Source organism: Physella acuta, unplaced genomic scaffold, assembly GCF_028476545.2.
Source record: "Physella acuta isolate Inbredline_101_S28 unplaced genomic scaffold, ASM2847654v3 ptg000376l, whole genome shotgun sequence".
In the NCBI taxonomy this organism is placed as follows: Eukaryota; Metazoa; Mollusca; class Gastropoda; family Physidae; genus Physella; species Physella acuta.
Window position 1 is genome coordinate 229296 of NW_026731895.1, and position 14265 is coordinate 243560.

The following is a 14265-nucleotide window of genomic DNA, read 5'->3' on the forward strand; positions in this document are numbered from 1 at the left end:
AAAGTCTGGATCTGGATCCTAGCTAAAAATAAGAGTAAAAAAAATCGGAAGTTCTGTCAATTTTCGATGGTTGCCAAAAAAATCTCTGTGTCATTAACCAGTTGGGGAACCACTGTAAACAACAAAGTGAAGCATTAATCAACATTTTCGACCAGGTTACTATCAAATAAGTTAAACATGGCATCAAGAGCTGGATATAGACCAGAGGGATCTGATGGAAGTGATCATTGGCACAGAGAGAGTATTGCTTGGCAGTATAAAATTAGGTTGTCATCATTAAATATTTTTTATTAATTTTTAAAAATTATGATTTGATTTTTATCAAATATCATCGACTATAAAAAATAATCATGTTGTATTTTGTTTTAACCCATTGATTTTTGTATTTTAAACGATCCTGGTTTAGCCTCAGTCTTTACAGAAAGGAAAGACCACTACTACTAGAGCTAGATTAAAGAATAGGCTAAAGAAAAGATTTAACTAGAATTCTAGATTCTAGAACTCAACGGGCGCGTGCGAGAAAGTAATCGAGAGGCCCATTAATCAATTTAAAAATCATGCACGGCGTAGTTACATATAATAATATGGTTATAAAATCATGTCTGTCTGTTGTTTTTTTTCGGACTTTACTAAAGATTGGAGGATGTATTGTTATATTTTAAATATTTTCGGTAGGCCTAACTAAATAAATAATAAAAAAAAAAGCAATAACAATTTGGGGATGATTTATAGATACCAGTGTCAGATAATGGAAGCTTCTTTAAAAAAGGGGTGTTGGGTTGTTAGTAGTATGGTAATCTCAGCTGATTTTATGGTTAGAAATAAATTAGGGTTAGGTGTATGGTAGGACCAGGGTTGGGGTTAGGGACAGGGTTAGCATTGACATTAGCCAGCCAGAGTCTATTTAGTTAACTACCAGTAACCTAACACCCCTTTTTTAAAGAAGATTCCACCGGTGTAAACATTCTCCCCAATTTGGTTTTCACATGTAATGGCAACATAAACAATGGCATCCTGCTATTCGATAGGCTGCCATTAATTTTTTTGTACACATTGTAAGCTAAAAAAAAGAAAAACTAGGTCATGGGGTTTAAATTTGAATGGTTATTTAAAAACTTTATCTGCAAAGTTTTGTAAACAAATAATTATCCATCACGGAGTTCCTGTACAGCCAATCAATATGTGTCTTACGAAAGTGAAACATCCGGTTATAACTTAGGCTTGATGAAAATAAATAGAAATGTAGCCTTAAACTCAACAAAATAACTTAGGCTTGATGAAAATAAATAGAAGTGTAGCCTTAAACTCAACAAATTATTTTCAAGTTCTCTGGATTTGCAACTTTTATAGCATTTATTCTAAAAATATAAAATTTCTAAATTAATTTTAGGCTTAAATTTTTATTTTTTTAATTATTTTTATGGTCTAAATCTAAAAAAGCAAATTTTTATTCCATGTCAACAACATGCTGGAAGGATTCTTGTCAACTCGCTCGCGTCCATTCACAGCCTAATCAGTCCCTAATCTAATCCGGATCCATCCTAGCCTAAAGCAAACGTGTCAGATACAATCACTGTAACTGAGTTAGAGTTAGTTAATGAGTGAAAGTTAAATTCAAGCTAAACTGCTTCAAGTAATCTTGGGATGATTTTAGATACCGATGTCCGATAACAGACCTAGTACTCTCCCAAAAAATAGGTGTGTCGGGTTGTTAGTAGTATGTAGTATTATAATCTCGACTAATTTTATGGTTAGAAATTAGGGTTAGGCATATTGTAGGACCAGGATTGGGGTTAGGGTTAGCATTGACATTACCAAGTCATGTGTGTACTACTGTTAACTACCAGTAACCTTACACCTTTTTTAATGAAGATTCTATTACTTTTACAGTTATCTAGACTGTTTATGCTCACAGTATCAGTTAGGGCTTATTTAGGTGTTGTTATTGTTATGCATTGTCAAATGTATAGTTAGCTTTGTAGTTTTTAAGTACATTCATTGATCAATGTAATTAGTATCCCTTTTAATTAAAAGTTAATTAGAGGCTACATTATTTGCTCATGCTACTAACCCTGGCTGTAATGTGAGAGTTTTAGTGACAGTGAAGAAACTTTCTGCAGTACTTAATTGACCTGTATTTTTAAATTTTATTTTTCAGTTCCATCAACAAAGGTCGACTGAGGCTAGCACTTTTTCTCCACATAATGATTGGCCTTTTAATGTTTGTACGCCTTCTGCCTGGAATTACTGGGGCTTTTGGCTTTACAGTAGTCAGCCTTCGACGCCTTGACCTGCCACACCCACGACCCTGGGAATATGCATGGCTAGTTAGTCTCATAGCTGCTGTAATAGGCTGGCGTTCAACTCCACAGAACAACTCATTTTTGTTGAAGCAATTTCTCTTGGGCTTAGTAGTTTTTGGCATCGTTCCAATTTTTTTTGCATTTTTCGATTTGAAGAAGGATATAGTACTGTATTTACAAGAGAGGAAATACACATATGAGATGTTTGGATTTCCTGCTGTATTGCTGTGGTTTGCATTTTTGCTCATAGCCCTTCAGGTTCACCTGTTCTCTGTATACTTTAGCTACATCCTTCTTGGCTCTTGGAAGCCTCGTGTAACTGATAAGTTGAAAGCCAGATAATGCATTTATACAATAAATTAGTATGCCTAATTAAATTATCAATGAGCATGGTTGCTTAATTAATTATCCTGTGATGTAAGTCATATCCAGCTGATTTGATTGATTCTCTATTTGCCTTGTGAAATGACTACTTGCCCATCTTCAAATACGCTCAACAAAATTTCCTCTAAAGATTGTACTTGAAGTTTCTTCAAACTGATTTTCTACCACCTTGTATTCAGTAGTGGATAATTTTATAAGTTTATTCCTGCAAACCCAAAATTTTTGTTCAGTTATGTAGACATTTTATTTTTAAATTTTTATTGTTTTCATCCAATGCACTATTCTTTCTCAATAAAACAGCTGATCTCAGATTTGATGTATTCGTCAGATATTTAAATGCAAAATGTGCATAAACAAGTATAGTACCATTTAACAGGAAGAAAAAACACGAGATTTTTTTTTATAACAGCTAAAATTGCTCATTGGACATTTTTGCAATATTACAGTTAACTTACGCAATTTGTAAAAAATTGAAATAATCAATTTAAGTCTAGTTTAAGTCAAAATTATAGGAGATAATCTGTTTAATCATTTGCAATATAAAATGGCATACATATCCACCTGCTCTTTAAAGCTGCATTTTTCTAAACCTTTCAAAAGCAAATATGAACTGAGTTTTTATGTTACAGACTGAAAGAGTGAAAAAATGCTCTCTTGTTGTTTTAGAATAAACAATTGTTTATTGATTGCTGTTGTATTACTAGACTAGAATAACAATTTTTAATATAAACTCTTTATAACATCTTTCACTTGGTAATTTTAAAGAAAATGTATTTGAAATATTGCATGCATTTACACATATTCTTTGTTTTAAAATTGTAGTTATTAGATAAAGCTAGTTATTTAAATATGTATTCCATGATAGTTTCAAACTTTGCTTGTTAAGTTGTTGTGGATATGCATTTGCCTTTTGTCAAAATAAGAATATTCTTTAGATCTATGGCAAGTAGATTTTTTGTACTTAACTAAATGAATATGCATATGTGTTATGGTAAGGGTTTTACTTTATAAATTGGGTGTGGATGTAACTTTTCTTTGGTGGATGAATTACATTGCTGAAGGTGACAATATCTTCAAATGTTTACATTATAATTTTGTTTATTCAAACATAATGTTATTTACATTTAAGCTGATTAAAACATCAACAGCTCATTGGTTATTAGTATTAACAGCAAATGACTTAACTTTTAACATAGCCTACTGTTAAATCCAGGTTGTACCAACATATTTTAAGTATGTTACAGTGTCCAATGCTGTAATGATTTTTGTATTAAAGAGAGAGAATCTGGTGTATTTTAACTGATGGTACAATGTTATAAAATCTATCTACTGCTGTTTGATCCAGTTTTCTCTCTGATTGTGTGATTACCCATATTTAGTATTACATCATTTGTGTACTAAAAACTTACCCATGTAAAATTGATCTTTTGTTCTTGTTCTAATAAAACAGTACATTAAGATCAAAACACCATTGATTGTGTTGTTTTGGCTTTGAGTTTGATCCCCCCCCCCCATATGCTTCTTTCCCCTGTTACTTGAAATGACTTCTCTCCCCTTTAAATACTGCAAAAATTGTTATACTTTAGAACTAACAAAATAGGGGTTTAGAGCTTAGTTAGTACTAGTAGCATGGCAATTCTGGTAGTAATATGTGTCTCCTTTCAGTGTTTTCATGTATTGGAGATACACATTCTGGTTGTGTCACGATATTTCAGGTGTTTGAAAAAACAGTTAAGTCGAATACTAAATGATCTGTGTTTGATTTGTATCACTTTAAAAATTTGTCTTCCACATCAAATGACTTTTTAAACTGTCTTTTCTAATATATTGCTTTCTGAGAAAAAACATACCTACATGTCCTGTTCTGAATGCTGAAAATGCATATTTAACCCTATTTACACATAAAAAACTTAGTATTTTAAGAACATTCTTTTAAAGGCAATAAAGAAATATCACAGTTCACAGCTATGATTTAGAAATTGATAAGATTCTGTCAGTAACTTTTAACATAAATAACATGTTCTTTTAAAAAAAAAACGGAATAAAAAAGAGTACTGGCAGTTATATTAACTTTAAATAAAACTTTAATGAATGATATTCATCATCATGCATTATAATTTTACATTTACATTATTAAACTAATCATCTTGAACTATTGCTAGCATAAAATCTTCATCAAGATTTCATTGTAATGTTAATTTGCTCATGTACCATTTAGGAATATATAAAATTACTGCATTTTTGTCCATCCTAGTAGAGAGAGTGACGTAAGAAGTGTTCAAATCATTTTGCTTATTCTATTACTAGTCAATTTATTAAATTAGTTTTGTGCACATATCTTAAATAATTACAAAGTTTTTCACAATTATGCAAATTGATTTCCATATCTGTTTCTTGCATGCCATTTTCTTTTCTCCTTATACAAGTCTCTGGTTGTGACATTGTCTAATGATCACCCACTTGACCTAACACATGTTTGCCTGTTACCCTGGGTACACAATAAATTACAAAACAATAAAAGCATGTGTTTATTATGTAATTTTTACGGTAAGCACAATTTCATTGTACTGTTACTTGTAACCATAACATACTGGTAACTATGGTTATACTGAAAGTTTAAGGACCTGCATAGGTCGTGACCTAATAGAGGTTTGTTTATATGCTTTTGATCCAAGTTTCAAAATGCAATCCATTAAAGATGGATTACAATTTAGGTTGGGACCAGCAGAAATGGAATACAACTTGAATCACCCAGTCTTATAACTCACACGATACACTTTAAAATCAGAAAACTATTCTTGTAATTATCGTTTTGAATGGAGGGCAAGCATCGAGTACTGTCAATGAAAAAGAAAATCAATAATTTGCACTATTTTAATATATCCTTATTTCTGATGGGGAGTTTAGACAAATCTTAATTCTGTGAAATAATAGCTTTGAAGCTTATTTCTATTATCTATGTGAAGTGTGCTCCAGAAAATATGGTTTATATCTATTTATTATTTTTGAAGGGATGGTGCCAATGTTTGTTTAATAACGCCGTATAAAGTTAAAGTAACATATTTTATATGCTATATGTACAGTGTTTCTTTCATGTATCACTCCAGGAGCACCCCCCCCCACCCAGACAAAATAGAAAAATTGCATAATGTGTATCAGCTAGGCCTATAGAAAATCTATAGGCCTCTTTAACCAGTTTGTGTTCCCCCTCCCCCTGAACATTTTAAGTGCACCTACACCCTGAAAGGCTCAAGTACCCCTCCCCCAAGAAAAATGTCTGGCAGTTGAAAGAAACGATGTTATTGTAATACTGCACACTATGACAAAAAATAACACACTAGAATATAGATCTAGAGTCTAGTCACTAGTGTATGCTCTGCATCGTTTTGGTTAGCCTAGTAAATTAATATGATAAGAAAGAAATAAGATGAATAAAAAAACTCATATTTCTAGTAGTACTAGAAATATGAGTTTTTTTACTAGACTAGTACTTACACCAGTTTAAACATATCTAAAAAAATTCTCTACCCATTTATTTGTGTTTTACTTTAAGTAATTAATATTACAAAAAAAAACAACATCGATGACATTATAATTATTAATTATATTTTCTTCCAACATTCGATGAATTAAAAATACGATACTTGCGTCATTTAAACCGGAAATATAAAAACTATAAATAGTAACGATACAGTAAACATCACTTGCCTGTGAATCACGGAAGCGCATATTAAAATAAGTAAATAAAACTCGTTTCTTAGTTTCTAAATCGACTAGTTGACTCAATCTATATCTAAACAAGTTCATTCTGCTCAGCACTGTTTAGACGTTGGACACTTATATAATATATAATTAACAGGTTTAGTAGCAATTAATTAGTTATCATATTCTCCCATTCATCATCATTCATTGAGTTGACAACACAGAGTGACAAGCACCCACCACCGGACCGTGACTACTCACTGCAACTTCTGTGTTACTATACTGTATAAGACATAAGAGCAACACCGTGTGTTGCTCTTACTACTTTAGTACTTTACTACTTAGTATTTAGTTTGAGTACTTAGTAAGTTACTAACCTAGTAACTTAGTTTTAGTAACTTACTGACTCACTGACTTTCACAGTCTGAGTCTCACAGTGTTACTGTTATTACTATTAGGCCTAATTAGTAATAATTACTATTAATTAATTAGATCTAGATCTAGTAACTAAAAGTTATAATTATAATAATAGTAATAGTAGTAGTTGGTAGGGCCTACATGCATAAATAAATATATATATAGGCCTATATTTTTTTAGTAGTAGATCTACTCTAGTAGTAGGCTGTTAGGTTCACATCTTCCGGGTTTCAGTTTGTGGACGATATTTCGAGTCGTCCCTTTGAATCCCGGACAGATCGTCCCCCCGGCGTGGCCTCAGCCAACCGGCGGGCTCGTTGCATTGAGTTAAATATAAACTCAAAACAATAATATAAACAATCTCCTTTCAGTAGGTCAGGCCACATACCAGGCACGCACAGTGTTGTGTGTCGTGCCTTAACCAAAATAAACTATCTCCCTTCATTATCATTAGATATATTTAATTAGTTAATTAATTAATTAATTTGATAATTTATAAAATTATGTATAGCATTAGGTAAGTTACAGTAAGTATCATTTTTTAAACTATGTATTTGTACTATAAAGAAACAGCTTCGTTGTTTGAATACCACCCCTTCCCCTTCTTGAACTCAAAGTTAAACTTTTAACCCCGTTCGTAGAGACATGCGGTATGTTGTAATGCGGCGGGTGGGTAGGGTATATACTCATTGAAGAAAAAATCCACCGTGGTGCGTGTTATTGGCCTTGGGCCTTCGGTGACGTTGTTGGCGTTTGCTGTGAGGGGGAGAGGGGTGTGTTATATCCGTTTAAAAAAAATCGCCACATGGTATTGGCCTATGATGACGTCGGCGCAAGCGGGGAGGGGGGGGGGGGAGACACTTTTTTTTTAAAACCAAGAACTAGGCGTTTAAAGGCTGTAATGAAAATCAAGGACTGGTTTAGCCATGATGTCGAATTTAACGAGTGATGCTTGCTGGGTCTATCATACGATTGCTTGGCGATGGGAATCTCGCCAAGCTCAGTTTATATTTACAGTGAACTATTGGGATGCTGTCATACACAAAGTAACAGCTACCGAATGTAGCACTTAAAACATCGAGTGCATCCCGCTCATTATAAATTTGAAATACAAGTTATGGATTGCCCAAAAACTTGAAGGACTATCAGAATATATGCATTGTATTATAACATTAATCATTACGATATAACTAAAATGTGTATCCAAATATTTTTAGGCTAACAGGATCTGCATTTAAATAAACAAGACCTATTAGGCTACTTTTGCATGGTAGCACAACTACATTTTTAGATTTCATAATGAGTAGCCTAGTCGTGCATTAAAGGGCTGTACTCAATAACAATGAAAAAAATGAAATGCCGGCTTCAAACTTCAAGCTATGATTTCCCCGTATTCTTCTACTAGAAATATAGCTCCCTTGTTCTAATGACCTCACCCTCCTCCTCTCACCTAGTTCAATTTAAAGTTACACTTTCAACCCCGTTAGGATGCGTGAGCTACTGATGACCTAACTATTGAAAAAAAACTATTCTGGCGTTAAATTGCCCTCCCCTACTCGCAGCACTTTGGGGCCATACACATCAGGAAGGTCTAGGTCGGTGTTGTATCTCGTGCAAATTTACTCACAACACGACTACACACTATGGTTGTATCCAGGACTAAAGCTGCGACACTCGCATAGAGTTGGATTTATTCGTTAGATCATTGTGCTTCAAATTCTGTTTCAATATTGGGATTAGATGGATATAATGTTGGAATTCAGTTAGTTTGTTATATTATATTGATCTAAATGTCGTGTACCATCAGAAACTAAATTTATTGACAAGACACATGTGTAGGCTAAAGAATGACCTCTAGATCAAGCCAAAGATGGCTGGTTAAGGTTGACAAACTGTGGTTTTCAAATTTCATGGTGATGCTTTTCTAAAGGATTTTATTTTGTGCTTTCTTTGGGATTATTTTGTGTGATGTGATTATTCAGAAGTAATTTGTAAGTAGAAGCTTTTCACATCCAACCATTTTAACAGTTTGCGATTGATCTGCGGCTAGGCTGATTAATTTACATTTAGCAAAACTACACACTACACGGCGCCCTCAGGCCGTTGTTTCAGCATGCCCTACTAGTCAATTATAGACAAGTTTAGAATCAATACATAGAGCCAACACACCGATTTTTATTTAATAATCTTCAAGAGCCATTCCTCTAGGGTCGTTATTTTCACGAAATTGTCGTTTTCCATTTTGTTGTCAAGAAACTGGTATTTAGTTCACGAGAACGTATGAAAACCACTCATGCGTGACCGAAATCGTCGATTGGGTGCCTTCACGTGGTTTGACACGTGTTGACCTAGGCCATTGTTTACATCCAAAAATCACCCAAAACGGCCTTTTTTCGAAAAATTTGTTTGAAAAAATGGCTAAGTCCAGTTTGAAAAAGTGTCATTTTCGGGCCCATTTTAAAAAACGTAAAAAAATCCGAACTACACGTAGAAAAAAATGGCTTTTTCGGCCCTTTTTAGCTCCAAAAACGCGTCGCGTGACGTCACCGTGACGTCAGCCGCCAACCAAAACGCGGAGAAAGCGCGCGTTTGATTGGTTGGCGGCTGACACTATGAAATCCTCTAAGGACGATTCGAATGGTATACCACAGAACTACAAATTTGATATAATACTTGTATATGAAATTTCATCAACCTAGCTGTACCGATACTCAAGTTATCGTGTTCACAGACACACACACACACAATTGCAAAACTATGTTTTTCTGACTCAGGGAGGTGTAAAATGTTGAGATTTGTGAAAATCTCGATTTCGATTTCTTGTACGATTACAATACTTCCTCTATACTTCATAACTGAGAAAGTAAAAAGTAACTTATTAATTAAATTTACTGTTATTCAACACTGGATATAGGCCTTTAATTAACTATAGTATTATAATTTTATCACTTTACACTATTAAATTACATCACAAGTCTGATCTGCCTTCTTAACCCGAGTTTATAAGTTTAAAATGTGTTTATTTTGAATTAGGTTTGCACAGATGTCAATAAAAGTGAGGACGGTAGAGTAAGAAACTGAAAGCTAGAATAACAAGTCAGCTTTGGAACTACTGTTTAAATAAAAACATTAAATCACATTATACTCAAGGAAAAAAAACAACAGTTTCACCATGTTCAAAAGTGGCCCGAACTACACAAAGCTAAAAACAAACTTGAGGCTGATCATCAATAGACTGAAACTTCTTGAGAAAAAAAAGACAGAAATGGCTCTTAAGGCTAGAAAAGAAATAGCAGATTATATATCAGCTGGAAAAGATGACAGAGCTAGGATCCGCGTGGAGCACATTATAAGAGAAGATTATCTTGTGGAGGCCATGGAACTTTTAGAGATGTACTGTGATTTGTTGTTAGCTAGGTTTGGCCTGATACAGACACAAAAGTAAGTGAAACATTTGTCTACAATAATGTTCAGTACATTTATCTTAAATTAAATGTTTATGTTTTTAAGCTACAAGCAAGCTTTATTGTTTTGGTTGTTTTAGTGCCAGGATAGTTATTATATTATTTATAGTTATAAGTTTAGATAGCTTATTAAAAGGTTGCATATCTAATGATTCATTTATGGTTCCATTAAATACTTTGTCTGTAGTAAAATAATTTTGATCAGTGGCGCTCTCGGCAGACTATTTTTGCTTCTCCCCTCACACATATATATTTATATAGATTTACCCTGTACTGTATATATATTTATCTAAAAAATTAACATAACAGCCCCCCCTCGACGTCACTGGATTTGAGTTGTAGAAAGAAAAGAAATGTAAGATGTTACTAAATTTAAACATTAAAATTATTGACTGTATCATTAAATATATTTGTTTTAATTTTATACTAAAGGGAACTGGATCCTGGTCTTGAGGAAGCTATAGCTAGTATAATCTGGGCTACACCCAGACTTCAGGCAGATGTTCAGGAATTGAAGGCTGTTACTGAGGAATTCGCTCGCAAATATTCACCAGAATTTGCACAGGCTTGCAGGAGTAATCAGCTTAGTAATGTTAATGAGAAGGTGAGTTGCTCTTAGAGTAAGTAAAGTAGCCTACCTTTCTAGCCTCGAGAGTCCATAGGTCAGCTGATGTTTATCTCTTTCAAATAAGCATCTAATTATTAAGTAATTGCATAGAAAAAAATGACAAGCAAACTAACCCTATCGGTTTATCAATGTTCCCTCTAAGCTGATGTGCAGTAGATGTAAACCTGCAGTGCAGTCAGTTTTGTAAAATAATTATCAGATATATCAAGTTGTTTTAGAAAAGTAAAGTAAATGTTTCCCTTTCAAACCTGACGGTCTATGGGGCAAGTGAAGTAGAGTTCACTTGTTTCTGTGACCTCGACATACGAAGAGATAGTGTAGTCAGCACTATGCCCAGCCAAGTTGTTTGAGAGAGCGCACAAAAAAAAAATGTTTTGCACACAAGCACAAATATTGCGAATACCTTAACCATTAATGTCCCATTCATTCTACCAAAACTCCACCCATGGCGGCCCGATGTAAGGAGCATAACTCTGTATGATCAAGTGAATAGTTTCACAAAATATTTGTTTTTGTCTAAATGAAATTGAAAATTAAGATAAAAACTACTGCTTAATGTTGGGAATAAACCTGGCTTTCCAACAGTATTAAATAGAATATATTTCATTCGGTAAAAGTACAGTATAAAAATAAAAAATGTCGGAGAAAATTCAAAACAGGTCATTTTCGGTAGTCAACTTTATTTATTTTTGTCTTAACAACTATGCATCGAATTTAACAGTTAAATATCAATTTGGTTATGTTTAACATATATAATTCATAAAATACATGCCTAGATACGTTTAGAGGCATTAATTTTTTTTATTTTTAATATTAAATCTACTAAAAATACGACAGATGAGTCGAAAATTTCGAGATAGAAAGAAACTATTATTTTTTATCTTTCAAAAGCGCCATTGAAATTATAACACCGGAAAAGGATGCTGAAACCATCCGACTTCCTGTTTAGTTAAAAATTAGGATTTGTAGGCCAAATTTTAATGAAACAAATTTAATTTTTCTATGCGTATTGTAAGCGGGCGGCAGCGGGCGTTACGGGACATTAACGGTGTCGGGCGGCAGCGGGCGTTACGGGACATTAATGGTTAAATTACTTTGGTTGTTACACTTGATGGTACTAACTTTCTATAATTTAACTTCAAAATGCCTATAAAAATGAATGTTAGGTATGTTAATAATTTCTAAATTTTGTAGGTGATGCACAAGCTGTCTGTTCAAGCCCCACCTAAATCTCTGGTCGAACGATACATGGTGGAAATAGCAAAGACATACAATGTCCCTTTTGAGCCTGACCCTACCGCCATGCACCACGATGAAATCTTGATGGCAGAGAACCTGCTCATAGATCTGGGTGGGGATGATAAAAAAAATATGGGTGGCCCTGGGGGACCTAGAGGGGGTATGGGAGTTCCTCAACCAGTCAGCTACCCACATCCTCAAATGGTATGTTTTTAGGCGATTTTTTAATTTTCCTTTTTAAGATTTGTCAAACCTTTTTGGTCTACTACGGTACAGATATAAAGAAAGTTTTTGTCTTGATGTTTGTAAATTAATACAATTTTGATGCAACTTAGCATTAAATTTTAAGCGAGTTATTCTTAAAATCAATGCCTTTTTAACAAAATGTAAGAAAATTTTTCTTGATTAATTGAACCCCAAGCTTTTTGTTAAACAAATATGTTTGTTGATTTGTTTGTTTATATAACAACACGTCTATTTACAACTTTCATCAGAGTTACCCAGCACCACCAGTAGCCAGTGCCCCGCCCCCTTTGCCTAACATGGCACCAGCTGGACATTTCAACTCCTACCCCATGCAGCCCCCAGCCTACAATTCTGGGGCCCACTCAGCCCCTCCTGCAGGGCCCCCTAACTTTGACTTGCTGTATGATGGCACTAAACCAACCCAGCCGCCTGCACCAACCTTTGCTTCACAACCAGTTAAAAGTAAGATTAAATTGCTTTTTTTTATTGCTTTATTTGTTTTATAAAAAAAATTCACTCACAAATATGAAAGTAATCAAAATTTGTGTTTTTAAAACACTTTTGTTGAATCTTCAGTAATTATAAGAAATAAAAGATAAACCATGTAATCAAAGGTTAACATGCAGGAAGATGGAGTTTTACTGTAGCATGTTAACGGATTGTTTATATGTCCTGTCAACCCTGTGCATCTCTGGGTTCACTCAAAAAACACAAAACTAAATGTGAACACGTTTAATAATGTGCTCTGCCACTTGACCATTCCCATTCCACACTGATGGCTGGTAGTCTAAAACTGGACCTTTCCCAGTCCATATTGGAGTATCTATAAGTGGCCCTTTCCCAGTTCATATTAATGTACGGTACTCTAAAATTGGACAACTCCCGCTCCACATTGATGTAAGCCTACTCTAAAATTAGACCATTCCCAGTCCAAATTGAAGTATCTAAAACTGGACTATCAGTACACATTGATGTCAACCTGATGTACTTAAATTGGACCATTTCCACCCAACATTAATGCCCATTACCACTAGATCAATCTCATCTTCAATAAAACTGTAAGCTCGACATTACATTTGTTTACAGAAAATGAAGACATGTTTCCAGAATTACCAACTGTACCAAATAACACCTTGCCGGATTTGGGAAATTCTGTCGGAGGAAATTCTGGAGAAGATGTGGACTTTGATGATTTAACAAGGAGGTTTGAACAGCTTAAGAAAAAGAAATGAGAAGAAACTCAAATTATTTTGATGTTTGTGTATGATATACTAATTATAGGACAAACCATAAAAATTGAAGAAAAGACAAAATTTTTCTTTTTCAATAGAAATTTGCAGAAATTTTAGCACTAAGTGCAAATCTGTAAGAAGTCTGAATTCATAAATTTAAAAAATTTGATTTTAATATACCCCTCATCTAAATATTTTCTGTTCTGCTTAAACAATCAAATTAATATGCAAATGATTATATATAGATGTATAATTTTGTTGTGGTTTGTATAAAAATAGGGTTTTGTATATATTTCAATAAATAAATCTTTGCCCATGAATTCTATTGAATTTTTATTAAAGTTGGCTGTAGCATCACAGTAAGTCTTAAATATCTATATAAGAGCCATGTTTTTAAATAAAATGTTTATGAAAAGCACTTGAAAACCACTCCTTTTAATAGGTACTTAATTTTCTGTACTTAATGTTAGATGGTGTTATAAGGTATCAACTGGATTTATTAAACAGAATCAGAAAAACTTTTGATTCAAATCATTGCAAATAAATATTCACTATTGCCTAGAAAGTTTTGTTTAAAATAACTTCATTTTCATGTTTATGGTATTTCTAATTTTTTAAAAATTTAGTGAAATATGTTTTTAACAAATGGA

At 33.5% G+C, this 14265-nt stretch overlaps 2 protein-coding genes across 4 annotated transcripts; both read left to right on the top strand.

Moving 5' to 3' along the window:
• The first annotated feature begins 8 nt into the window (after positions 1-8).
• LOC131941904 (protein jagunal) lies at positions 9-3178 on the top strand. The gene is made up of 2 exons (XM_059301509.1): positions 9-266; positions 2159-3178. The coding sequence occupies exons 1-2, from the start codon at positions 178-180 to the stop codon at positions 2643-2645; spliced, it is 576 nt and encodes a 191-aa protein (XP_059157492.1). The 5' UTR covers positions 9-177; the 3' UTR covers positions 2646-3178.
• A 3189-nt stretch (positions 3179-6367) lies between these two features.
• On the top strand, positions 6368-13933 carry LOC131941902 (IST1 homolog). 3 transcript variants are annotated; one of them, XM_059301505.1, is made up of 6 exons: positions 6368-6426; positions 9840-10247; positions 10703-10874; positions 12093-12341; positions 12632-12845; positions 13470-13933. In XM_059301505.1, exons 2-6 carry the CDS (start codon positions 9979-9981, stop codon positions 13613-13615), a joined length of 1050 nt encoding a protein of 349 aa, XP_059157488.1. In that variant the 5' UTR covers positions 6368-6426; positions 9840-9978; the 3' UTR covers positions 13616-13933. The 3 variants fall into 3 exon arrangements, with proteins under 3 accessions (XP_059157488.1, XP_059157489.1, XP_059157490.1); XM_059301506.1 differs by having other exon boundaries at positions 6420-6546; XM_059301507.1 differs by lacking the exon at positions 6368-6426 and adding an exon at positions 6709-6753.
• Positions 13934-14265: the final 332 nt, after the last annotated feature.

Bases quoted from the DNA above. Each gene is read 5' to 3' on its own strand.
- LOC131941904 (XM_059301509.1), top strand. From the start codon at position 178: ATGGCATCAAGAGCTGGATATAGACCAGAGGGATCTGATGGAAGTGAT. The intron at 267-2,158 runs GTTGTCATCATT...TTTATTTTTCAG, and splicing joins GCTTGGCAGTATAAAATTAG to TTCCATCAACAAAGGTCGAC.
- LOC131941902 (XM_059301505.1), top strand. From the start codon at position 9,979: ATGTTCAAAAGTGGCCCGAACTACACAAAGCTAAAAACAAACTTGAGG. The intron at 10,248-10,702 runs GTAAGTGAAACA...TTTATACTAAAG, and splicing joins GGCCTGATACAGACACAAAA to GGAACTGGATCCTGGTCTTG. The intron at 12,342-12,631 runs GTATGTTTTTAG...AACTTTCATCAG, and splicing joins GCTACCCACATCCTCAAATG to AGTTACCCAGCACCACCAGT.